This window comes from Nelumbo nucifera, chromosome 5 (assembly GCF_055504915.1).
Source record: "Nelumbo nucifera cultivar China Antique chromosome 5, China Antique-T2T, whole genome shotgun sequence".
Taxonomy (NCBI): domain Eukaryota; kingdom Viridiplantae; phylum Streptophyta; class Magnoliopsida; order Proteales; family Nelumbonaceae; genus Nelumbo; species Nelumbo nucifera.
This window is the reverse complement of record NC_142653.1, coordinates 1,412,669-1,440,349: the sequence shown is the minus strand read 5'-3', so window position 1 is coordinate 1,440,349 and position 27,681 is coordinate 1,412,669. Positions and strand designations below refer to the sequence as shown.

Sequence of the window (27,681 nt, the reverse complement as noted above, 5' to 3'; positions counted from 1 at the left end):
CAAATGAAAGTGAGAGTGATAAGCGTCTCTGCCCCCAAAGTTGGCTATTCGAGACTAAACAATCGAATTAAATGGTATCTAATCGAAGTATGCTTATCATCTAATTTCTGGTGCCGCACTATTAACGAGATTTGGATGATTTCAGCAGCCAAGAGTTCAGATGTTCCTTTGATGGTTGACAATTCAAAGTTAGCAATTATTAAAATAAGTATATAGTACCATGAATGATCAAAAGAAAATTTTGTATTTTCTTAAAAAGTAAGGGTGTTTTGTGTCATTAAATTATGAAATTTCCTAAATGGTCCGCCGGGTTACAGTCCCGTCCCGTCCTCTCTCGAATCTCGATCGAGCGAGGAATGTCCACGCCTCGACCGAGGATGCATTTCTGAGGGGGATCTCATTTTTCTGGTATATCTGTGTCCAAAGCCGCCAAAATCTACGCAAAACCCAATTCCTTCAATCATCCGTCATCATCTGTCATCGATCTACCCTATACAATATTTCGATCCAACCAGCAAAACCCTTTTGTTCGTCTCTCCAGCGGTTCCTTACAACTGGGATCTTATAAACCCTCATTTTGTCCTCTGTCCGAACGTCGACTAGAGGACCTTGAGTTTTGGGCCCTCTCTCTCTCTCCCCTCTGTCTCTGTTCTTTGGTCCAAATTGCTTGGATTCGTTTGCTGTTTGAACTGTCTGTTTGGCTTCGCACCGAGAGCTGATCTGTGAATTCTGTGAAATTCGATTAAGGTGTGGTTGTTGAAATGGCGGGCCAAAACCAAGCACCGAACGTGGATATGTTTGATACTTATTTTCGAAGAGCTGATTTGGATCGGGATGGGAGGATAAGCGGAGCTGAAGCCGTTGCCTTCTTCCAAGGTTCAAATTTGCCAAAACAAGTCCTCGCACAGGTACTATTAATGCTTTCCTTCTTAAAATTGTCTCTGTCTATCCAATTTTCATCTTATTGAACTTTGATATTATAATATGGTTCTCTAGATCGGGTTGAATGGGTTTTTGGGATCTAAGTGCTGTGTGTGTTTATTTGTTCTAGTGTCAGTAGAGCACTTTTTGCTGTAGAAATGAAAGTTCCCATGCATTTGGAATATGGATGATTATGGAACTATGGAAACATGTTATTGTACTAGATCAAGAGATTTACTTTCTTAAGAGGTCTTTCTGATTGGATTTTTAAATTATTTTGCATGGAATACAATGAAAGTCCAAAACAATTCTGTCCTTAGTTCTAAGGAGATTGAAGGGCACTCTCTTCAGATGGCTAGTGATCCAAAGTCCCTTTCAGCGAGTTCCTGTATTGTAAATTCCCAATGTATAGTACCTTGATGCACATAGGCTGATGCATTTTTTGACCAAAAGGGATACAATAGAATACTTCTTAAAAAAATTGTGTCCATACTTAGTTGGCTTTTACTCTTTGATGGGTAGTCAATTGCAAATACGGTAGTGCTCCATATAGACCTTGCAATGGATCCATGCCAAATTGCTACATGTATTGCAATGATCTTATTAGCATCTGGAATCTGAATTAGAACATCTTCTCCCGAATGATAAAAGGGAAAAATTTCCAAACTACTGGTTAAAAAATGAAAAGAAAAAAATGAATATCCAATGCAGCCTTGAAAGTGTTTGAAGGAGATGGGATTCAGTCCCCACAAAAAGGTGCTCACACAGTACTCACAGCTACTTGCAGTTGTGCATTGAGAATATCTCCCCATAAATAAAAACATACAAGTAAGGACTAAGGAGATATTCCCAATACATGGTTGCAATTGGCTGTGAGTATGGTGTGAACACCGTTTTGTGAGGACTGAATCTGAGTTTTGTTTGAAGTTTTTGATATTCTCTTCTTCTGCACGTACTTGATTATTCTTTGAGCTAGAAATGACAGAAACGGCAAATGTCAGGTTTGGAATTTATCAAGTATGGATGAATGCATGTTCATTTCTTTGGTGACTCAGTTGCATATATTAGATTTAAGAAAAATATGTCTTGCTGTTTTTGTTATTCTAGTCATTAGAATCTTAGTTTAAAATAAAGGTATGAGTTTTGGCTTCTGAGTGAAGTCATTCGAGCTTCAAGTGTCCTGTGAGTTTTAAGTTGTTATTATCAGTCTTATTTGTGGTTTATCCCAACTTCTGCTGTTTTGATGGTCAATATTCCAGCTTACAGGAAATGACTTGTTAGGATTTATTCCTATTAGGGTTTTGGTATGGAAGGTTGGGCTTCAGTTAATGAATCAGTTTTCTTAACAGTTTTTTAGCCCAATTATGTAAACCATATTGGTATTTTTGCCCAACTTTATTTGTGCTGTTTCGATTGTCCAAAATCCAGCTTATAGAAAACGAGACAGTGGTTAGGATTTATTCCTAGTAGGTTTTGGTACAAAAGGTTGAACTTCAGTGAAGGTAATCAAATATTGGACAATCTTATTAAGAAAGCACTCTTTTTCTTCTTGTTTATTTTTTCTGCAACAAGTGGAGAAGCTATAGGGATTTCTTCACCCAGCCCAATCTTCTCTCACTTCATCTTGTTTTTATTCTCCCATTTGGGGCTGATTACAGCCTTAATCTGCTATTTCCTTACTCTGGTCGTTTTTTAATTGAAAAAAATACCAATTCTATTTCTTATTTTTGTTCTCCTATTTGGTAGTTTTCTTGTTGAAAAAAACACCAAAATTCAACAACCTAATTGATACGGTCTCCCCTTGACCTAAGTTTAGAAACTAGAGGAAATAACTGGTTCTATAATTAGCTTGTTGGCTTTGAATCCTATTGAGTTGCATGAGTTGTAAGGTTTCATGGGGTTCAAATTATGAATCAAGTGGCTGATAAAAAAAAAAAAGAATCAAGTGCTTTTGGAAGTTTGGGAAACTCTACTATAGCGTTATCCCACATGCAGTTATGTGGGCGATTTGGGATGAGAGGAACCGGTGCTTGAGTCTAGACTTTTCCTGCTGTGTAACTCTTAGGCTTCAGTGAGGAAGAATTTCAATTTTCAAGACATCTCTTTGGATGACCTCAACAGAAAATCTTCCTTGTTACATACAGCCTAGTGGCATTAGGAGAGATAAAGATGCTGTATCATGCTTTTGACTGGTATGAGGTGAGGCTTCATTTTGATCACAGCTCGTTTGGCAATCCTGGCTCCACTGGTATTGGTGGGGGTGCTGCTATCTCCCGATGGCGCTGTGCTGTGGCCCTTTAGTGGCCAATTGGTACTGCAGATACCACAAAGGTGGAGGTTTTATATGTATTAACCGGGATTCATATTTTTTTTTTGATCAATAATTAACCGGGATTCATATAGCTATACAGCTTGATCTTTCATCCTTATTGGTGCTTGGAGATTCAGCTAATGTGGTCACTTGGTTGGGTCTTTCTGAGGGTGCACCATGGAGACTCTCATTTTTTCACTGAGGCTCAAGACGTAGCTCAGATTCTGCATTCTGTCTTTCAGTGGATCCCAAAGGACTCAAATTTGGTTGCTGATGGTCTTGCTAAGGTGGGGGTGCATAGAAGTTTTTTGTGTGACGATCTTTTGATGCCCTGATTTTGGTTGGGCTTTTTCTCTTTGCTTTTCTGTGTACATCTTCTCACACACATGTTTTTTCCTTAATGCAAGTTACCTTTTTCCTCAAAAAAAAAAGGAATCATGAGATAGTTCTGCAATAAAAAGGGTTTCAGTGGTAGGATTTTAATCACTATGGTTCCCATTCAATTCAAATTGTAAATCTCACTGATTTAACAATGTTCGTTTTTTATTAGTAACGGATAACTTCATTAAAAAAATTGAAACAAAGTATAGGATGCGAAGAAGAGACTAGCTGAGGCTAGCCCAACAGCATTGCTTTACATTACATTAACTAGCCAGCCTATCTACCATAAAGTATACACTGAGCTAGTTCTGCAATATGCATATGTATACTGACTAACATATATGACTTTGGAGTGAACACAACCTTTTGTTTGACGTTACGGCTGTAATTGGATCACTTTCAGATCAGATTCAACAAAATCCGAATATGTCTGATTACTGAAAACTTGCATCCGAATCTGATCTAAAATCTGATTGGATTTGAATTCAAATCCTAATGGACTCATTTTGGATTCGGATGTAATCCCACCCTGCTTTAATTTTAAAATCAATAAATATTATAATATAATCAGATCCGGATTTTAATTGGATCGGGTGGGGTCAATCTGAATCCGATCCGATTATTAATCAGATGCAGATTGTAAAATTCGAATATGATCCGATTACATAAATACATCATCTGAATCCAAGATAATTGGATCGGATCTCGGATTGGGCCTTGGATTTTTGGGTATCATTGACTGGCCTATTTGACGTTTTGATGTATATACACATCAAAAGCAACATCTTGAAATTATGTGGTATTGCCAACCTACTCTTTGTACATGGATCTCATGGATATGAATATGATATTATCCTATGGATCTCATGTAACTGATGTCTAGATATTTGGTTTTTACTTGCAAAATTGAAACTTGTGAGTTTATACTTTGCTTGTGGTAAATGTTTTTAATGATGTTCTCCAGCTTATTAATTCATTATTGTTCTGCAGATATGGATGCATGCTGATCAGAACCAGAGTGGTTTTCTTGGTAGGGCAGAGTTCTATAATGCTCTCAAATTAGTTACTGTTGCACAAAGTAAGAGAGAATTAACCCCAGATATTGTAAAGGCAGCATTATATGGTCCAGCTGCAGCTAAAATCCCTGCACCCCAGATAAACCTTGGAGGCACATCTGCACCTCAGATCAGTAATATGACAGCTGTGCCTTCTCCTCAGATTGGTGCAGTTGCACCTACTTCATCCCAGAATGTTGCCTCCAGAGGCCCACAAGGTATTCCAAATGCAATTATGAACCAGCAGTTTTTCCCTCTTCAGGACAATCAGTTCATGAGGCCACAACAAGCTATGCCTGCTGGTTCTGCTTCACTTACTACACCAGGGGTCACTGGTCAAGGGTACCCTGGGACAGGAACTCTAGCAGGCCCACGCCCTCCAAACTCAAATGTCTCAACTGATTGGCTTGGTGGAAGGATCAGTGGAGCTCCAGCGATAGCAACCTCACAAATTTCTAATAGGGGGATTTCTCCCTCCGCAAGTCAGGGTGGATTTGGACTGGCACCTTCAGGATTACCACCTTCCATGCCACCCGGTACCTCTGGGCTTACAACTTCAGTTGCACCAAAACCACAAGATCAGGTCTTAGCATCACTCCAACCTGTAGCTAAGGATTCTAAAGCATTGGTAGTTTCTGGAAACGGGTTTACTTCTGACACGGGTTTCGGAGGAGATGTGTTCTCTGCAAAAAAAGATTCCTCTGCACCTACATTTTCTGCAAGCAGTGTACCTATGTCATCTGCCATAGTTCCAGTGTCCAAAGGGCCTCAGCCACCAGTTACACAGGGGCCACTTGACTCTTTGCAGAGTCCATTCATGACTCAACCTGCAGGTGGTCAGCTTCAGCAGCCCCAGTCACTGGAGAAACAAAATCAGCAGGTTTCAACACAGAACTCTGCATTTATTTCATCAGGAATTTCGGTTAGTTCTGGCAATTCTGCTCCCAGCCAGTCGCATCTTCCCTGGCCAAAGATGACTCAATCTGATATTCAGAAATACACAAAAGTATTTGTGGAGGTAGATACTGATAGAGATGGAAAAATCACTGGGGAACAGGCCCGCAACCTGTTTTTGAGTTGGAGACTCCCAAGAGGTAGATAGCTTTTGTTGATTTATTTAATTTTGAGGTTTATGTTTTCTATGATAATCACGATATTAACTGACTAATGCACTTAGTGCGTTTGAAATCAAAGTCTACCAGTATGCTCTTACAAGGCAGATTTTCTTATCTAGGTTCAATGCTGCAATTTTAAGCTCTATAGTCTGTCACACAAGAGGTGGATCTACACCATTCATTTGGTTGCCTAACCTTGGGTGACCTTGTAGCCCCTTTGCACAATGCATGGATCTACACAGACACTGGGCAATAATGCCCATCTGATCAATGGATTCTATTGAAGAATGTGTAATGCTGCAGGCTGCTCTGTTTTTTATTGTTTTCATTACTATTGATGTTTGAACTATAATGCATTGCAATTTGCACTGATAATTTGTTCCATTATCAGATGGCTAGTGAACAGCTCACAAACTTATGGTTTGCTTTGTCTGTGCCCGTGTTTCAATTTCCCTTTTTTCCCCTGCATGTTTAATTGTATGTCATGGTGTCAAAATGTGGTCTTATGCTATCTTTGCTTCTATTATGTTCTTTTCCTAGATCTTTTTGTGCAAATTACATGTTGCTTGGAACTTCAATAACAATTTAATATTTCCCCTCGACATGTGGTAAGCATAAAATATGAAATGGCTGTTATTGTGTTCTATAATAATAATGTGCTTATGTTATTACTGTTGGCAATTGTCAGAGGTCTTAAAGCAGGTCTGGGACTTATCTGATCAGGATAATGATAGCATGTTATCTTTGAAAGAGTTCTGTACTGCACTCTACTTAATGGAGCGTTACAGGGAAGGCCGTCCTCTACCAGCAGCACTACCAAGCAGTATCATGTTCGATGAGAAACTCTTGTCCATCACAGGTCAACCACCTTCTGGATATGGAACTGCAGCTTGGGGATCCACTGCTGGTATTCTTTCACATTGTAAACCATTTCTTTATAATCATAAACAAATCTTTCTGGATTTTTTATCCTTTCCTGTTCGTGGTTAGGTTTTCAACAACAGCAAAGGATGCCTGCTCCACAGACAATCAGGCCTGCAGGTAGTGTTAGGCCACCAATGCAAGTTCCTATGCCCTCTCAAGCTGATGAGAGGGGACAACCCAGTCAGCAAAATTCAGGAGTGCCAGTATTGGAGAAGAACCTTGTTAACCAACTCAGTAAAGAGGAACAGAATTCATTAAACTCGAAGTTCCAAGAGGCAACAGAAGCAGACAAAAAGGCATTTCTTCCCCCTCCATGTTTTACTAATCATCTTGTTTGTTTGAGTGATGTACTCACATAGTCTTGCTTCTTGCTTGGTCTCCCTTCCCTTCCCTTGGCATTTAGTCCCATTTTATGAAAGAAGTGAGTGGCTATAATTGATTCATTGAGTGGTAATCTAACCAAGTAACCAGCTCTTGGATTGGCAGATGAAAGATTAACTTAACTGTTTTATTGTTGCATTTGTAATCCACTGAGTTGCACCAGAGTTCCCTCTAATAGGTTTTAGTTGTTTGTTTCTTAGATTTTCTTTATATTCTCTTCTTTAGGAATCCCCTTTTCTTTTTTTCCCCCTTACAAAACCTTATTTTCTTAACACTAGGTTGGTGGATAAGACGCTTGGTTGTAGCCATTTGGCAGCAGTAGCAAGTGCCTTGAGGGTGATGGTGGAGAAATATTGAGAGTACAATTTTAGGTGGGACACAAGACTGCTAGAAAGAACATCTGAATTGTGTGTATGGAAGCAAACAACAAAGGATCCCAATAAGTTTAATTCTGGTTGTGCCTCCAAAGTGGGTACGGGTTTAGGTTATGGAAGATGCTTGGTGTTTAGTTGGAAAATTTGTATGACACATGCCCTCACCTTTATAGATTATGCATACATCAAAGAGCTGCACCATTACACATTATTATAGGGCAAGAAGGGGTCAAGGTGTCAACTTGTGTGGAATCCAGCTGCAAACAGAAATCAGAGAAGGCATGAGATTGCTTCAAACTTTGGGCTAAGAAAAGATATGGGGTAATCCCATTTCCCTAAAGTAAAAGCATTTGTATGGAATTATGGATGACTCTCGGAAAGATGTTAGCTCAAGATTAACTAAAGACAGATATCAACTTGGCAAGTAACTATGTGTTTTGAAGCAAAGGAAGATGCTAATTACCTATTTTTGTTCTATAAAGAGTCTAAACAGATCCTTTTGAGGACAAACACTTGGCCTTCTATTTCTTTTGATAACAAAATATGTCTTTTAGGTTGGTTGCAACCAAAAGAGATCTTTTTGTGGACAAACTTTACCCATTACAGTTTTTTACCATATCTTCTATGGTATAATTACTTCTGAAACCAACACCTACAAAAATACATTTTAAAGCCAACAAAATATAATTAAAAAACTCAAAGAACTGAAAAGTAGGAAATCCTATATTCCTATTGCAAACTCTTAACTTGCCCATAATCACCTTAGTTAATATCCAAATTGTGCAAATCTTGGGTTTGTTGCACAGGCAAGTGGATGGCTTTTCTAGTGGCATCAAAATCAAGCCAATTTGACAAGTTTTTTTTTTTTTTTTTGATCATCAAAGGAAACTTTTAATTGAAATTAGATTTAAGAAGTTTTACAACGATGTGTATGGAGCAAGAAGTCTCACACAAATACATATTTCTGTCCCCTTTACAATGCAGCCCAAAACAGTTGTTACCTCAAAGCCCCTTGTTTAGCAAGATAATCAGCTAGCCCATTTGCACTCTTTCTAACCCATTTGAATTCTGCTTCTATCTCCCTTGAAACCTTTTCCACTTCCCTTATCACTTGTTTGAAGGTCCACAGAGTAGTTCTATTGTTATTAGCCCAAGAGATGATCACCTTGGAATCCCCTTCAACCTTAATTTGCCTCATTCCTAGTTGCTTGGCTATCTTCAATCCTTGTAGCAATGCCATTACCTCAGCTTTTGGAGAGTTGCCTATGCCAATAGGTCCAAAGAATAGTGCTAATATCCTCCCTTCATAATTTCTGATTACTCCCCCGATACCTGACAATCTCGGATTCCCAAATGAAGTTCCATCAAAATTCAATTTAATTCTGTTACCATTTGGAGGTTTCCATTCCATCCTTACTCTCTTTCACTCTTGAAGATTGTGCTACTTTTTTCTAGGATCATATAATGTCTGTGACTGAGAACTCTTGGAATATATGCATAGAACTTACCCAATGGGCTACTTTAACTTCGATTGTGTCAATCACCTCCTCCGTGGTTCTACTCTTTTGTAAGAATATTCTGTTATTCCTTTCTTTCCATATCACCCAACAAATAGCTGCCTTTGTAGCTTTCCACATAACCTTCCCTTTTTTTCTTTGATTACCTCAAAAAGTCACGGTTAAAAAGACCTACCACATCTTGAGGGGAAACCCACCTGCAACCAAAGAGAAGACAAAAAGAATCCCAAACATGATGCACAAAAGAACATGATAAAGGTCTCACCACTTTCCTTACAAAGGGAGCACATGTGAGGAGAAAGGCAAGCAAAAGGCCTTCTTTTCTGCAGCATATCACATGCATTAACCTTACCAAGGAAAATTTCCCAACAAAAGGCTTGAATTTTTGGGGGAATAGGCTTACTCCAAATTTCTTTTACAGGGAAGTCCCCAGCCGGGTTGCTAGGTGAGGCAAGGACATTAAAGAAAGAGGAGCAAAAGAAGAGGCCATTTGTGGAGCCTTTCCAAATTCTGGAATCCTCCAACGACGGGTCCAAAAGAACTTGTCCTAGAATATCCAACAAGTGAATTAAAGATGCACATTCATTTTCACTTAGGCCCCTTCTGAAACCCAGATTCCAATTGATCCCACTTGGGCCAGGATTACCCAAAAGACATTGTTTTCCCTTTTAAGTTTGACAAAGAGTATAGGTTAGGAAAAAGGTCTTTTAGTGGACTATCTCCCATCCAAAGATCTTCCCAGAAACGAACTTTATTGCCCTGACCCACATCAAACCGAATGGAATTAAGGAAAGATGGATAAATTTCATGGATAGCTTTCCAAGGAGAACAAGAGGATACATGAGGGGCAACTTTTGCATCCCAACCATTCCCTTCTAAACCATGGATACTCGCAATGACTTTGTGCCACAGTCTATCTCTCTCAAAAGGGAACCTCCACAACCATTTTCCTAGCAGAGCTGAGTTCCTAAGTGAAATATTTCCTATTCCCAAACCCTCTTTATCCTTGGGCTTTCTAACTTGATCCCAATTAATTAGGTGATCCTTCCTAAGTGAAATATTTCCTATTCCCAAGCCAATTTGACAAGTTTTACTACCTTATATTTACCTTATATTTAGGTGCAAGTTAAGTGACAGAGTTAGGGCAGTTTGCTCATTTGCTTTGAGTTGCTTGAAGTTGATGTTCATGCATTTGGTTTATAACTAAAAGCATTTGCTCTTGTAAGAATTTGCCAATCGAAAATTACTTATAAGAAAAACAATTTACCAATCAAAAGTTGTTCATGTAACCAAAGTGTTTTCATGCTTGAAAGAAGGTTTCATCGGTGCAGGATTTTGTAACAAATTTAAAAGTGTTCAGAAAGATGATAAAAGTAAAATAAAAGAACCAGAAGGGTTATGACCATGGAAATCAAGTATTATCAGAGCAGGAGAATTGTTTGAGGAGCAAGGAGGAAAGGGGGAAAACTCAGGTTAACCTGAGGGAGGGTGCAGATTCTAGGAGTGAAAAGGAAGAAGACAAGAGGAAGAGTCAGATGTTGTGCTGGATCAAGTAAGATTGTAGAATTGGGGGGGAGGTTGGAGGTGGAGAAGGTGGGTGGTTGAAGTGGAAGTTCAAGTCAGTAAATTGATAGGTTTGTTCTTTTTGGGAGGGAGAGTTTGAAAGAAAAGCCTTACTGGAGCTAGAAAATAGAAAGAAAGAAGGCAATGATTCAAAAGATTTGGAGGAAGGAGTGGAGGCAGAAAAGGAGTTTGAAGAGGTTTAAGCGAACAAGGGTATGATTAATGGGTTAATTGCTGAGCTTGTTTTGGGTGTGTGTTATTGTCAATGGGTTAATTGGTGAATTTGTTTTGGTTGTGTTTATTGAGCCATGATAAAAAAGGTTATGGGGAAAGGTATTGATTTTTGGTTTTGATTGGGGTTCTTTGGTTGAAGGTTTGTTTTTTTGAGGCTCTTTAACTGTCACATATCATATTGTATTTTCTTCTCTCTTCTTAATAAATTTTTATTTTACTATAAAAAAACTAGAAATGACAGAGTAAAAAATGAACTCATTCAGAGGAACCTTGGAGTAGCTCCAATAGGTGATAATATGAATTGAAGTAGACTAAAATGGTTTGGTCACTGCAGAGAACACCTACAGCACCCATACAAAAAAGTGATCTGCTACATGTTCTAGGAGCTAGAAGAGCTAGGGGCAGACCAAAAAGGGCATGGATTGAAGTAGTAAGGAATGATTAAGGGCTCATAATTTAAAAATGGATATGGCAAAACAGGATTCATGTAGCCAACCCCAAATGTTGTTGGTACAAGGCTTAGATAATGGGGTGGTGGTGGTAGTGGTAACTGATCAGAATTTATTGGAGAGCTAATCCCACTGTTACTCTCTCTCAATTACAATAATCCCTGGATGGGAATAAAACAAGGGAGGGGGCATGATCCCCAGTACAGTGTTCATCTCTGGTCTTCCATGTCAGTTTTATGATTTCCCTTATCATATGTCTGTACCTCCAGGGCACAGTCATGCTTTCTTGTTCCTTATCCATGAAATGATTACCTCTGAATCTCCATCGACCAGTGCATCTTTATAGTTAAGAGGTACATGACATCTGAACATCCACGATCCCTTATCTTATGTCTGTACTTCATGATCTCTAGCCTGCACCTTGGGCTTGGGAGCTTCTTTTTCATGGATTTAAGATGTGCTAATACAGTTATTGATTTCTTAGCTAAAAGGCAAACAATGATCCGCAGGGGGGGGGGGGGGGGGCTATATAGGTTAGCTCACAGAGCTAGGGGAATACTGCCTCTATATCAGTAGTTCATAAAGCAGCATATTTATGAGTGTAGTGGAGATGAAAATAGCTTCTCTAGGTTACAAAATGATGAAAGGTAGGTTGAAATGGTGTTTGCGGGTGCTTTGAAGAATGCACACTATACCAGTAAGAAAGATTGATCTGTACAAAGCCAGAGTTCTAGAAGGGCTAGGGGAAAAGCCAAGGCCATGGACGGAGGGGGTGAAAAAGATCCAGATGATTCACAATTTAGTGGAGGACATCTCCCTTTGATGGAGTGAAGTGGCAAGACAAGATTTACATAGTCTGCCCCATGTACTACACAAGTGACCAAATATTGCTTCTATATACTACACAAGTGACCAAATATTGTCAAGATGAAACCCCAATTTAATATAGTGCATTCTTGGAAGTTGGCAGTGCCTTGTTGCCAATATCTTGCCTTTGACAAAAATCCATATAATCAATATTCTCTGTTGTCTTGGTGCCTTGTTTCTAGTCTCTAGCAACACTATAATCCAGTATTAGTGACTTTAGTTAAAGCCAACATGTATATAGGTAAGTGTTGTATTTGCTTCTTGTATAGTAGTTTTAATAGGAAATTTATGCCATTAATGATATTGAAATATGGCAAGGATATAAACTTAGTAAAATTAATGAAAATATTCTTTTGGTTTGAAGTTTCCTTTGTAGCATCTAATTTCTCTATCTGATCTATCTGTCCTATTGTAAATTGAAGGTGGAAGAATCGGAGAAGGTGATTCTAGATTCAAAAGAGAAGATTGAATTCTACCGCAGTAAAATGCAGGAGCTTGTGAGTGGTTTCTCCTTCCTGTTTTGGGAGTTATTCTCCTTTCTATTGATATGCACTCTCCTCTAGGTGCTGTTTAGTTTACTTTATTATTTTCAAAGCTTGCTTGAAGTCCATTCTTTTTGGGACTCGAATACATTACTTACCAATAATTAGTATTATTGATGATTCAAAGAAAAACTCATATTAGTTACTGAGTTTTCCCATCAGATAATCAATTCAAGTTTTGAGGGTCACACTTGTACCTTGGTAACTTTGGTTGTGTGTAGATCCACATTGTTAGCCTTATTTGAAGGAACTCTCCTAATAATAAGGGATTTGTCAATTGGACAACATTATGCTGATTTTCTTTGAACTGTACTACTGCAGTGGGTTGTGATCAGATAATTCCTGTAAGGTCTGGACTATAGCATCAGAATCTTGATAAATTGACTGAAACTTAAAATGGTTTTCTTAAAGATCATTTGAGATTAGAACCTGCAGGTAACTTATTGAACATTTTTGCTTTAAATTTGCATGAGTGACAAATTGAGCCTCAGGATACATGAGTGGCACCAACATACCTGTCTGCAGGTCACATGACTGATAGATACCGAGGTGCTTTTTTATTTTTGGAGGGATTGAGGTGGTTTTCCAAATGACTGGCACTCAGCTGTGATTAAATTAACATGCTTCTCAAAATCTTATGGTGGTGTTCATGGTTGGCAAAAAGAATGACAAGCAGACACCTTATTGTAATATCATTTGCATTGCTATTTGTTACTACTATGTGTATTATTACATTCTATTATATATTATATATATCATTTATACATTGTTTTAAAGTTGTATTATTCAAATTTAAAAGATGCAAGGGTTTTGCTCCAAAAGGAGGAGATGGGGTGATCAGAATGCATTAATGAGAAAAGAAAGTTTAGGCATCTCACACAAGGAATGGAAGTCTACATGAACTGGATTAAGAGAGATGCTAACTGCTTTGCTGATACGTTGGTTAAACGGGGAATGGGAAGGAATCATATGTTTTGGGCTATGTTGTATTTTTTTCTTTTTTCTGCATATGATTTAGGGAGATTAAGAGAGTTTGCCTCTCCCTTTTTGTACTTACATAATTCCTTTTTTTGAATATAATTCTGTTATTTTATTGATAAAAAAAGATCCAAGTGTTTTGATATGAAATTGCTCTATTAAAATGCTTATTATATTAGTATTATTTTTGAAACTATTGAAATTAATATATTTGAAATACTATTGTCCTAGATATAATGATATGCCATGTTTTGAGAGGAAATGCAATGTTCTTAAAAAGAGAATCACTATTTTTTCATTTAATATGCATGCTGAATGGTATACAAAACTAGAGAACTAGGTAAATTTTATTTTATTTTTTTCTATGAAAATCTTATCTCCTAGGTGACTGGGCACTCCACTGTCACCTACAATCACCTAGACGCCTTGACAACTATGGTAGAAAGACTATGATCATATCTTAGGCACCACAGCCACCACTAACATTGTCCAGAAAGGACATTGCCACAGTGCCAAGACACATACGTATGAGACTGGGGCATTTCTACTGGATAAGTCACAACATTTGAGAATGTCTTCTAAACTCTACTGTATAATTATCAGCCAGTGCAAAGGCTCTCTGTGCCCTTGGCCCACTGATACAACTGTAGGTCAAGCATTCTAGGTTACAAGCAGAAAGGAATTGTTCTTACAATTTTGTATATTCTATAGGTACCCAGGGTAAGTTGGGTAACCAGGAAATGTTTGTACCTCTTACCTTCATGCATATATCCTGAATTCCTGATTAATGTTGACAATGGTTTTCTCTCCCTCTGACTAAGTTGCATAATGCCTTTTGCTTTTCAATTAATTTTTAAACTGATTTTAATTTGGTATTAGGTTTTATACAAAAGCCGATGTGATAATCGACTTAATGAGATAACTGAAAGGGCTGCTGCTGATAAACGTGAGGTATCTGATTTCAAGACATGGTTGTATATCTCTCATCTATCAGGGTATTTTTTTTTTATATATATTAGCATAATGGGAGCTTTGTTTTCTCAGGCCGAGTCACTAGCTAAAAAATATGAAGAGAAGTACAAGCAAGTAGGAGAAATAGCATCTAAATTAACCATTGAGGAGGCTACCTTTCGTGAAGTTCAGGTATCTCAACTAGATTGCTTCATTGATTGATGGTCAGGAAATGGTCCCTGCTGTCTGAGCTTGTCTAAATGTCCTAGACAATAATTCTTTTATCAAGTCTCCATTCAGGTGATTATGGTAAAAAAAATTGATTTGTTTGTAGGAGAGGAAAATGGAATTATATCAGGCAATTGTCAAAATGGAACAAGGTGGCAGTGCAGATGGTATTCTTCAGGTAATTCAAAGATGATCAATCAATTTAGAGCATATGGAAATTTGTCTGAGTACGGTTCTTTGCTTGCTTGTAAAGGTTCGTGCTGATCGCATCCAATCAGACCTAGAGGAGCTGGCAAAGGGTTTAAATGAGCGTTGCAAGAAACACGGATTACATGTTAAGCCAACTACACTCATTGAGCTTCCACTTGGTACATTCACCATCTTGTTGTTTCTTTGATCTCATTATTCCTCTAACCTCTTTCACTCGGATGTCTGGGTCATCCTGGAAATTTTGTTGTTTCGAATAGGCCTCTAGGTATTCTCTTTTCTCTATAACCTTACCTTGTATCATGTTTTGGACCTTGTCGATCAAACAACATTTCGGATTTATGTATGAATTATTGGATCTTTCGTTCCTTAAATCTATATACAGTTGGAATCATTGATCCAAGTGTTGGAGCTGTTTGACCTTCATATTTCATTTTATGCTTAATTATAAATTCTAAAGTTCCAATCTTGATTTTTATGTTCTTCCTTGTAGTTCAAGAATGTACTAAAGACATCTAGTAGGAAAGATAAGCTTTTTCATGTTTGACTTTTATACTGTTACTTGTATTGGTGATGATGAAAATGTGGAGATCAGTGTTTCAGCAATATCTTCCAGGATTTCCATGTTATGAATATAGATTTGTACAGTTGTACTCATATTTAACTTCTTGATGTTTTTTCCTCATTTCTTTTTGTCTTCTTTAAGGCTGGCAACCTGGCATCCAAGAGGGGGCAGCTGTTTGGGATGAAGATTGGGATAAGTTTGAAGATGAAGGTATGATCTGATCTTTGGCATGTGCAACATGTATGCTCCTTGGTGCCAAGTGCTATATTTGGGAATTTTGTGGCTGTGGTTCCCATCTTGGACTTAATGTTTCCCTTCTCATTTTGAACAAGTAGTAAAATCAGATCATTTTCAAATAGTGTAGAAGAATGTACTGCCTTAATTATAATCTATGTTATAACATGTTTTTTTTTCTTATTTCAGGATTCACATTTGTCAAGGAGCTTAGTCTTGATGTACAAAATGTCATAGCACCACCCAAACCAAAGTCAACATCAATTTTCAAAGAGAACATTTCTGAAGATGAGAGTTTTTCTGCAGCTTCATCCCTAAATGTTGATATTAAGCCAGAAAAGCCTACAGGTGTAGGTGAGCAAGTCTATGAGTTTGGATCAGCATATGCTCAAAGTGAAGATGGTTCAGCAAGAAGCCCACCGGGTAGCCCTGCAGGAAGGAGCACATTTGAAAGCACATACCAAGACTTTCCTGATACCCATTCTGGAAAGAACATTGGGGCAGATGGTTCACCCCGTGCTAAAGGATACCAGAGGTTAGGATTTGCTTCATATATATAGCTTTTCTCCGTTTGCTATGATTTTTGTACACTTCTACGCAAGGCTATGTTGTCCAATAGGTGATAAAATGAGAGAAAATAGACTTAAAATGGTTTGGTCACGTGCATAGAAGACTTTCAACAGCACCCATAAGAAGTGATTCATTACAAGTTGAAGGGGCTAGAAGGGCTACAGGTAGACCAAAACGGAATTGGGTAGAAATAATAAGAAATGGTTTAAGCACTAATCGTTTTAACAATGGGATGGTGGAACAGGATTCATGTAGCCAACCCCATATAGTTGGGATAAGGCTTGGATGATGGATTAAGTTTCATGTGGAAGTGCACATACATATATTGATTTACCTGCATCTGCACATGCATAAATATGATGTGTGGCATGTGCATCTTTGACTGACCTACAATTGGAATTAACTTTTTTTTTCCTTCTTTTGAAAAGATAAGGTATTGTATTAATTATGGATACAAAGATGATAAAATCTCCACTAGCCCCATTTTAGTTCTTCCCATATTACTTCCCTCTGATTGTCCCCCAAAGGCCCATACGCAGAAGACAATAACCAATCAAAACAATTCCTGTTCCGAAACTGCATTGACAGAGAATGAGATCCCAGCTCCTTAGCCAATGCTCACTTCCCTTGCATCCCAAACCACCCCAGTTCGAGGCCAATTTTCTATCAAATCTTTCCATCATTGGAGCTCCAATGTTATTTGACTTACTCCTGGTACCCAAGGGCAGGCCCAAATATCTTGTGAGCAACTTCCCCACACCACACCCTACACCTCCACCAAGTCTGCCACCTTTGTCCTCTTCCCCGTTACAAACATCTCTCTCTTTTGAATACCTTCAATCCTGATACCACCTTAAAACAAATAAGAAAGAAATGGCCACTTTACTGAACTTACTGATCTTAGTAATACACTCCTGAACTTAAACAACTTTGAAGGTCACTTTACCTCCTCTTTTTGGTCTTTATTTCTACCTCTTTGGTTTCCTGCTGAAAATATGGCTGGCCAATCGAACAAACTCCATAGACTGCCACCAGTTCTCCAATAATCCAACAAAGCTTCCTCTTCAAGCCACAAGTGTTCAAATCTGAAAGGATGAACCTTATATGCCAACCTGTTGCAACTTGGTTTAATCGGCATATGGTCAAAAGCCAGCTGAGAAAGAGTTTCCTGTGTAACATCAGGGAATCTTTCCTCCCACTGGGATGACACCAAAGAATCTATCCAACTTAACTGGTGTGGGGGATTCCTGGTTGTTTGTCCAGGTGTTATCTTTTGCATATACAGCTTTGTTCATGACTTGCAAGGATAAGCTGAGTCTGTAGTTATTACTTGTGCAGTGATCATGGTGGTTCTGAATCTATGGTTTCTGGGGACAAAAGTTTTGATGAACCTACCTGGGGCACCTTTGACACAAATGATGACAGTGATTCTGTATGGAACTTTAACAAGGTAAGTCTGCACATCCAGATGTTTGATCCAAACTGTTTTTGGAATACAATCTTGATTTTTTTTTCCTTTTTGAAGAGGTAAAGTATAAGGTTAAGGTGTTTCATTCAAAAGTGTCGAACAAGGATCTATATATATCATGTAATAGCTATCTTTTTTACTGCATGGGGTCTTGATTTTCCCTTTTCATTTACATTCATCCAGCTACTATTTTTTCATTTATATATCACACACATCCACTACTCCAAGCACATAAGCATGTATAGGCAAGAAAGATTTTCTCTTAATTAATATGAAAAGATGAGCATATGAGTGTCAAAGCATCGAGGTGAACATGTGGCGTATAGCACTTCTCTTTACTAATGACACTAAGTTTCCTATCCAAAGGTAGCACATCATAATATCTAAAAACAATAACATTGTAAGTCAATTAACTTAAATATTTCAAACACAACACTAAAAGACAATAAGTATTTAATAGAGCAATTGCATGTGAAAAAATTATTATAATATGTAGCAGTAGTAATAACATTACAATAATTATTATGAGTTATTAAGGGACACTTATCAAGGAGAGCACAAGGGGAGTATGGTAAGGTGTACAAGTTGAAAAAGGTAATTTATCATGTTTCTGACCGACTCAGATTAATAATGACAATGGAGGGTTTTTTTTGGCTTCATAATGACAATGACAATGGAGGTTGAGGTTAATATTTCTAACCGATTCAGGCTGTTCAAGTCTTGCTTGGTGGGTTGTTTTGTTAACTCTTGAGCCAGAAGCTGAGGTTTTGGAAGAGTGGGTGATTTCTGTTTGGAGAACCAAAAATAAAGTTGAAGTAAGAAAACTGGTGGCTGAGATGGGAATCAAAGCAGAGGAGGTGCCAGACATGTTTAGATTGTTGATCTGTTTGGTTGGAGCTTTAAGAGATATTAGTGGCTCTCGGTTAGTTTGAAACTTTGAATGTATGTCTATGGTATACCACTTCATGTCTGGTGTTTACAAACATTTAAATCAATTGTTGATGCATGTGGAATATTTAGAAAAATTGATCAGTGCACTAGAACATGGAAAAATCTTTTTGCAGCAAGAATCTTTGTTGAAGTGCAATCGCTTTGTCAAACTGCAGATTTGATTAATCTCCTCTTTGTGGGCAAGTGTTATGTTCTCAGAGTCGTGGTTGAAGGTGAGATGCCCATGAGATGGTCTTGGGAGTAGCTGTTGGTTGGGGAGGAATTTCATGGCGGAAGAATGAGAAGAGTCGAGACAATCAGGATGTTTTTGAGGTTGAAGATGACAGTCTTTTGGAATTTTGCTACTTGAAGAAGTTGAGAAGTCGGGGAATTTAATTGAAGATGGGGACATGTGGAGCATGGGAGGTATCCAAAGAGTCATCAAAAGTCTTTCTTTACTTATTAAAGAAAATTGGATGTACTAGGTCGATCTTGATTGGAGTTTGGGCCGGTTGTTCAGGAGGTGGACCTTAATGATCTTGGACATGCAAGGAACTAAGGAAGCATGGACCACAGGTTGTTCAACAAGTCTTGAATAAATCTGAGAATGCAGTTAGAGCTTTGGGCTCATTAGGTGGGAGGGTTTTAAGTTCTATCGTGGGCAATGCTATGTTGAAGATTCTAGCTCTGGGATGGAAGTTTTGGAAGCTGTTGATTGTGTGAAGAACGATGCCAGGAATTTGATATCCAAGGAGATTCTTTCAACTTGTAGAGAGTAAATTGTCTGCTTGCAAATCTAAGGTATGTGATTGTCCTCGTGGTAATAAGGTTGGTGTAGAAGGTAGGTAAGCAAAGGCAAATGAGTAGGGTTGGAGAGTGCCTATTCTAATGAAGGAGCTTCGGAAAAGGTGCTTCAGATCATTCCAGTGGCTCAACAGAGGCTGTAGACGAGGAGGGGGTGGGGGTAATGTTGGGTGCCAATTGTTGTCTGACATGCAAGCTTGGCTCAATCAAAATAAAGGTGAGGTGTTGGCTTTAGATGGGGACGTGGTTGACGCATGTGAGCACCATGGATTGGAGTTGGAGGGGGTAATGATTCTAGTGAAGGATTTGAGTGAGACACATACAAGTGGGGAGGTTGGCAAATCAAGTAATTTAGCGGGGGGGGAGTTGGTGAAATTAGAGATGGAGGTTTCTATACTATGAATCCTTTCTACCTTTCTTTAATAAATTATGCAGTTATTGATAAAAAAAGAAAAAAAAATAGAGAGGAAGAATTTGAGGTTGATCTTTGCAGTGAAGTGAGTGAGACACACACAAGGGGGAGGTTGGCAAATTAAGTATAGGAGACAAAGGGGAGAAAGTACAAGAAAAAAGAAGGGTGAGTGGGTAAGTGAAGAGGAGGGGCAAGTAATAGGGGAGGTGGCTAACAATAAGGTTGATCAGTTTACTTTTGGATCGATGGAGGCAACTAAGTCTAGTTCAAAGAGGAGGTTAAGAGGAGGTTGCAGTAGGAGAAGAAGCAGCTAGGTTGACTAATGTTGGGAGCGATGCGACTTCTGCTAAGGTCTACAACAGAAAATATAGAATAAGACCTCTTAATGACAATGTTGAGTGTGATTCCAAAGAGTAAGGAGAAGGAAATCAAGAAGATGAGGTTAGACAAGAGTCACGAGACTCGTGAAAGTGAAGGGGCAGTAGATCTATAAAAGGTGCTGAAATTAGAAGTGGAAGTTTGTAAAGCATCAAGGTTACATATTCTTGGAGGGGGGATTTTGCTAGGTTAATGTATTGGAAGAAAGACACCCGATGCCTTTGCAGGATAAAGGAGATTTTAGTGTGGGTGCCGAAGAGAATGATGTCAACTCAAGGCCAGAGTTTCATCAAAAAGGTGGGATGGGTCGTATAGGAAAAGGAGGAGTTGGAGCAGGATTAGTTTTTTAAGAGAATTACGGTGTTGGAACTAGAAAGGATTAGTGGTGGTTAAAAGACACTTATGGTCATGAAGAAGAAGCCTAATGCTGTTAGAAGATTCAATAGTTAGAGAACTCATCAAACAATCTAGGTCTCAAAAGTGTTTGCAAGACTAAGGTTCCATTTGGCAAGTCTTTTTATGACGATCTTCTGACAGCCTAGATGGCCAAAAGATGTAATGAACCTTTGAGGTCTTGTCTTTAAAGATAATAGACTGTTTGTTAAGTATCCTACTTTACTATGGTCTACAGACCTGTTAAATGAAAGATTTCTGGTGCAAAGGACAGGAAGCTTCATTTGGAGCTTCTAGATTTTTGGCTATTTTGGGCTTCTGTGAGCTTTTTAGGGCATAGGTCTTTCTGGCTTTTTGCCTTTTATTGCCAAATGGAGAAAGACTGAATTTTGGTCTTCCAACCTTTAAGAAGCCCAAAAGACCACTGGAAAGACTGTTTGGCCTACTAAGAAGGTGAAGTAGCCAAAGAAAGCTAGCAGGAGAAGTAAAGAAGGTTCTAATTAAGCTTGTGGAGAGTTGGGTCTTTTTGTTCCCTTATTGACTTGATATAGGGTGTTGTCTGTATTTCATTTTTCTTTAGCAGGTGGTGAGATAAAGCATTCAGATAATCCGAATTCACTTTTCACAGTACCATGGGTACCACTCCATTCAAAGCATTATATGGATGGGACCCACCTTCTATTTTTCCTTATTAAAGAGGAGCATCAGTGTTATTGAAGTTGATGAGCAGCTCAGGACAAGGGATGAAGTCCTGAAGTCTCTCAAGGTCCACCTGCCCAAGGCTCAACAACAGATGAAAGCTTTTTATGATAACAAGCATTGTTCATTTGAATAGCTTGGTAACTTTGCTAGCCTCCCTTGAGATTGTCTTCCTAAACCCTGCCAAGGAAGACACCAGATTTTGGACCCATTCTAGCTCTAGTACCTTTTCTTGTGCTTCATTCTTTGAAACCTTAACTCAGCCTCCTATCCCCTTTGGGTTGTCCTTTCCGGTTAAGGAAATTTGGAGCAGGCCTATTCCTCCTCGGGTTGGTTTTTTTTGTTGGGAAATTTTCCCGGAAAGAATCAACACTTTAGACTTACTTCAGAGAAAGAGACCCAACTATTGTCTACTTCCTAATAGATGTGCTCTTTGTAAAGCTGATAGGGAATCTGGCTACCACCTCATGATCTCTTGTAAGGCTGCTAAAACTGTTTGGGAGTGGGCTTTCTCCCGTTTTGGGTGTTCTTGGTATCCTCCGGAGACTGTCCAAGGTTTGTTTTCTCCTTCTTTTTTCAGTTGGCCTAGGAAGCGAGGGAAGACTATGTGGAGGTGTATTAGGGCAGCGGTATGCTGGTCATTCTGGGAAGAAAGAAACTCGCGCATTTTTTCCGACAAGGAAAGAACATTGCAAGAATTGTTAGATTGAATCCTTTTAAGGGCTGTCCACTGGTTAAAATCTTTGGAGTTGTTTTCAGATTTTCCTGTGGATGACTTGCTAAGAAACTGAAAGAGATTGCTTCCAATGCTAGATGCAAGAGGACTCTTTGTCCGTTTTGGTCCCCTCCCCCCTCGAACTTTATAAAGCTGAATTTTGATGGCAGCAGTGTAAGGAATCCAGGGCCCTTTGGGTTTGGAGGAGTCTTCAGGAATGAGGAAGGGATTGTTATTGCTTTATTCTCTGGCCCTATTGGAGAAGGTGACTCTCTTAGGGCTGAGATCCTTGCAGCACTTGAAGGAATTCGAAGAGCAAAGGAATTAAATATCAGCCGTTTGATCCTGGAAGGTGATTCGAAGGTGGTGGTTAGTTGGTTGAAGACAGAGGACAGTGGTTTGTGGAACTTTAACAATGAAAAAAAACAGTTCTTATGGCTGGGTAGGGACATTGAGATTCAGTACAGCTGGGTGAAGAGGAGTGCCAACTCATTTGCAGATGGGTTGGCCAAGCAAGGAGTGAATAGGGAGTCTGTTTTTTGGGAGCTAAGATATTTTATCTCCCCTTTTGTACCCATATTCCCTCTTTTCTTTTAATTTAATGAAGCTGGTGTTATTGATAAAAAAAAAAGCATTGTTCATTAGAATATCAAGTTGTAGATATGGTTTACCTGAAACTGCAGCCTTATAGACAGATCACAATAGCTAAGCGAGCCTGGCAGAAACTTGCTCCTCAGATCAACAAGAATTGGAGAAGTTAACCACAGAGTGGATTTACCCCCATTCTCCAAGCTGCATCCAGTCTTCAGAAGAGATCTTTGAACCCTACTGTGATAGTCAGTTCCACACTACCAGATTTTAGCTTCTAATCTAGTCAGAGCAAACTACCAACTTCCATTGGGCCAAGCAAGGCAAGCAGGTGAGCAGGCTTTAGTACGTTGATCCAATTTGGCAGCAGAAGATGTGAATTGGGAACCTTGTTTACAATTCTATAAACAATTCCCTCATCTCAACCTTGAAGACAAGGTTGTGCTTGAGGTGGGAGAGGGGGGAGGGGGGAAGAGTTGATAGAACCTAAGCCAGCCCACCAGATCCTCCAGCAGTGGCAAACCCAAGTCAGGCCCAGAATGCTGCACCTACAGGCCCAGGTCCTTCTGATCCCATCCCAACATCTAGAAGAGCACCCATTCGATATGTCTATTACAGGAAGCCACATCAGATGGTTAAGATGAGATCTGGAAGAAACTAATTTGAAGAAATGGAATCATATCATTGAGTTTTCCTTCCAATTCCTCTCTCTTCTTCTCAAAGGAGGTTGAGTCACCCTCGAAGCTAACTCCTGAGTTGAGCAGGAACTCAAGACTATCATCTAGATAGGTGGCTGATCTTGGATTCTCAAGAGAGTGAGATGATAAACCTCTTTGCTAAGAATCTTGTCTCTTGAATGTTGTGTCTAAGGGTCCACGAGTCTTCCAATTGAATGCCAACCAACGTATAACCACATCAAGTCTCATAACTCAAATATTCTCAGCCCAAAGAATACCCTATCTTTAGGCCTTGAAGAAGAGAGATGATAATTCTGCTTTAATGGCTGTAGTGTTTTCAATAGGTTCAGAACAGACTGCAAAAGTCTCAGGCTCTCAGTTGCTGGTCCCTTTAAAGCCCCTCTGAGCCCTTAAGCTCTTGTTGCAGGTGGTGGGTGGGATTTAATCTCTTAGCACCAGTTATCTTTGGTATCCAGAGGAGGTGATGGTGTTACATCCTCCAATGGTTGCACTTATAGAGACTCCCCTGAATTTCCTCCCTTGCTCTCTTGGAGATCTCCAACGGGCCTCCCTTGTGAGTTTTTTGTCTTTTTGTGATCATTTAATGCTCCATCTGTTTTTCCCTCAAGTCTAACCATGGTTATATCCAAGTTGTTGCATACTTGCATCCATATTAAACATAGTACATGCTAGTGCATTTATTGATCCTGTTTTGAGATTATCCATTACTGGCATATAATCTTGGTGTAGGGGGGTTATTCAGCTGCTTGACGGGATTTTTATTGACCCTACTAAGCAAGATACTAGAATCTGATTTCTAATCCTCTTGGAGCTTTCAGTTGTGCGTCCTTCTTCAAAACCTTGACATCTCTTCAACCTTGGGTCCAATTTCCAGTCTGAGAAGTCTGGTGTCGCCCTATCCCCCCTAAAGTGGGTGCTTTCTGTTGGGAGGTTTACCATGGTGCAATTAACACCTGTCATCTGATGCAGAGGAAGAGGCCTAGCTGGTGCCTATCACCAAATTGGTGTTGTTTGTGTGAATCTAATGGTGAAACTGCTCTTCATATTTTTGTTTCCTGTCCTATAGCCAGCAGCATCTGGGATTGGTTTTTTTTCTCTCTTTGGGTGCAGGTGGGATACCCCGGTGAGCTTGGTAAGACCGGACTGCAGTACAGCTGAACTGCAGTACTTTGGATGTTATGGGAGGAAAGAAATCAGAGAATTTTTTAATTAAAGAAAAGGTGCAAGGAATTACTGATAGAAGGGATTATGTTAAAAGTGATCTCATGGGTAAAATTGATGGATTTATTCTCAGATTTTACTGTGGATGATATACTCAGGAATTGGAGGTCTGTTGCATTCTCATCATCTGGAAAAAAGAAGGTAGTAAGGAGTTGGGATCCTCCTGAATTTGGTCTCCTCAAATTAAATTTTGATGGGAGCAGTTTTGGCAATCCGGGCATGGCTGGAATTGGTGGGGTTATAAGAGATGACACGGGGTGTGTAGTGGGGCTCTTTTCCGGCCCTATTGGGTGGGGGGACTCCATTACAGCTGAACTAAAAGCAATGGTCTTTGGAATACAAAAAGCCATGGGAATAGGTGTGAGAAAGTTGGTTGTTGAAGGCAACTCCAAAGTGATTATAAGCTGGCTAAAACAGGATGGAAAGACTCCATGGGTATACAGAAATGAGATCAAGAATATTAAGCACATTACAAGGGATATCTAGTTAATAGTTCAGTGGACTCCAAGAGTTGCAAATGGGTTTGTGGACTAGCTAGCAAAGCAAGTGGCTAATAGGGAACACTGTTTCTGGACTATATTGTAAGAATGTAAAGTAAATATTGGGTGGAATGTTATTGGACATTGGGGTGGCCGAGGCTACCCAATCTATGTACTAATTCTCATACATTTTTTTTAATAAAATCATTTTCACTGAAAAAAAATCTGGGTGTAGGGGGTGGTGACTGGTATAGTATGAAGGTATTATTTCTACATCTTCACTATTTTTCACATCGATGACTTTTTACTCAAAATGTAGAGTAGCCCTGAATAATAATAGTAGTAGTAGAATACCCCCAAATAATAATAATAATAATAATAATAATAATAATAATAATAATAGGAATAATAAAAACAGTAATAATTTGCAGTTCTCATTTGCATCTATGCACTCGGCATGGATCCACACTGTAATTTAAATTATGGCATCAATTCCTTAACCATGTACTCCCATGGCAGTGCCCAGGTCACTTGGCTGTGCAGATAGGGTCTACTGTTCTTATATTCCTTTTTTTTTTGCTTGTTCTTCTGACTGATGTTCACTTTCAGGACTTGGACCAGGAGAGTCATAGAGAAAATTCTTTCTTCGGCTCCAGTGATTTTGGTCTAACCTCTATTAGAACAGAGTCCCCACAGGCAGATAGCATGTTCCAGAAGAAGAGCCCATTCAATTTCGGAGATTCTGTTCCTAGTACCCCACTCTTCAACTCTGGTAATTCGCCGAGGTACAGTGAAGCAGGGGACCACTCCTTTGACAACCTTTCAAGGTTTGATTCCTTCAGTATGCACGACAGTGGACCTTTTGCACAACGTGAGACTCTTGCAAGGTTTGACTCCATTCGCAGCACCAATAACTTTGGCCATGGCCGAGGGTTCTCATCTTTTGATGAGGCCGATCCTTTTGGTTCAACTGGGCCATTTAAGCCCTCATCAGAAAGTCAAACTACAAGAAGGGTTTCTGATAATTGGAGTGCTTTCTAGCCAGTAGAATAGTTTAAGCTCTTTTGTGGTTATGATGGCCAATTCTTTCTCCTTGTGTGCTACACGCGCTAGTGATTGGATGGTTCCAATTATTCTCCTTGGAGTTTACTCCTTTCTGTATCTCTGCATATTTGATTCTTTTTTTTTCTTGGGGGCTTTCCAGGATGAATATCTTTGCCTTTTTTTTTTCCTTTTTTCTGGTCACCTCTTGAATAATCTTTATATTATATATATATTCTTCATTATTTGTGCTTCGGGAGTTATTCTGGAGTATGATGTCTCATTTGCAATATTTTTATCTTTCATATTTGGGGAGTTAATATTCTTTACCCCTTTGTCGAAAGTTTCTTGTGTATTTGATGTATCTCATTTTATTAAAAAAGGAAGGAGCTTTTCTGTTTTTTTTTTTGGTAAAAAGGAGGGGAGCTTTTCAAGACTTTATTAGTTGAACTGTTTTTTATCTTCGTCTGAGTGGACAGTCGTTAATCCTTTGTTGATAGTTTCTCATGTATTTGATGTATCTCATTTAAATAATTAAAAAAGGAGGTTTTTCAAGACTTGAACTACCGTTTAACTGGACGGTCACTATGGGCCTTTCCGTTAAGATCTTTTCCTGTTTCGAATTGAATTTACTAAATAATACATTATTGTACATCTATCAAAAACAATATACACTGTCGTATTGACGTTATGTACCCGGAACCAAGAGAACCAGCTTTGAAACTATCCTACTCAGTCTATTACAGGATAAGGTATGGTTCCAAGTTCTAGGGTCCGTCTAAGTGTTTACCCTATTATCCAAACCGGCTTGAAAGATTGGCTTTGGTGAAACCAGCCTTAGAATCGAACTTGTCTTGAAATTAATTATAAAATAATTTAAAGATGTTTGAATTTAAACCCAAGCTTTTCATAGTTATAAAGTCTATGGTCTCATTTGATCACTGAGTCACTTGATCTTTTTTACTTAATATTTGAATGTGTATAATAAGTATTGTAAAAGGCAATATCTATAAAATCTAAATTATAATGATAAGTTTTATATTATATATTAAATATGCATGGTAGTATATATATTAAATTACTCTTTAATCTATTTAATCAATAAACATAAATTTTGAACTATATATTATTACTATAATATATAGTTCCAAAGGTACACCTTGGAAGCAACCTCGAAATTATACCAAAACCGACCTTCATAAGATAGGTTTAGATCTAGATCTGTTACCCACTTCGGCCTCCCCACAAACCACAGAAGACACCTGCCCTATGACATGGATCCAAAGTTCCTATGTACGAGCATAAGAGAATGGACGTTAAACCCACTCCATTAAATGATTCGATAATATTAAAAAAGAAAAGAAAATCCCACTAAACAATTGAATATATGTTTCTAAACTGAGTCTCTTCTCCCATTTAACATAACGGTGGACTTCTCTTGTAATCGAACAACTTCCTCTCTCCAATTCGTTGATCTCTTGAAACAAA

The 27,681-nt window shown here is 38.8% G+C and overlaps 1 protein-coding gene across 2 annotated transcripts; it reads left to right on the top strand.

Moving 5' to 3' along the window:
- The first annotated feature begins 302 nt into the window (after positions 1-302).
- On the top strand, positions 303-26,456 carry LOC104603781 (uncharacterized). 2 transcript variants are annotated; one of them, XM_088888922.1, is made up of 13 exons: positions 303-3,519; positions 4,604-5,762; positions 6,472-6,690; positions 6,774-7,003; positions 12,515-12,589; positions 14,492-14,563; positions 14,657-14,755; positions 14,898-14,969; positions 15,045-15,159; positions 15,705-15,773; positions 15,987-16,332; positions 17,706-17,817; positions 25,762-26,456. In XM_088888922.1, exons 1-13 carry the CDS (start codon positions 3,373-3,375, stop codon positions 26,191-26,193), a joined length of 3,147 nt encoding a protein of 1,048 aa, XP_088745048.1. In that variant the 5' UTR covers positions 303-3,372; the 3' UTR covers positions 26,194-26,456. The 2 variants fall into 2 exon arrangements, with proteins under 2 accessions (XP_088745048.1, XP_010266212.1); XM_010267910.3 differs by having other exon boundaries at positions 304-908.
- Positions 26,457-27,681: the final 1,225 nt, after the last annotated feature.

What these genes read in the sequence shown, in the direction of transcription:
- LOC104603781 (XM_088888922.1), top strand. Translation starts at nt 3,373, where the DNA reads ATGTGGTCACTTGGTTGGGTCTTTCTGAGGGTGCACCATGGAGACTCT. An exon ending in CAACAGAAGCAGACAAAAAG is followed by an intron (nt 7,004 to 12,514) that starts GCATTTCTTCCC and finishes TGTAAATTGAAG; the next exon opens with GTGGAAGAATCGGAGAAGGT. An exon ending in CTGTATGGAACTTTAACAAG is followed by an intron (nt 17,818 to 25,761) that starts GTAAGTCTGCAC and finishes GTTCACTTTCAG; the next exon opens with GACTTGGACCAGGAGAGTCA.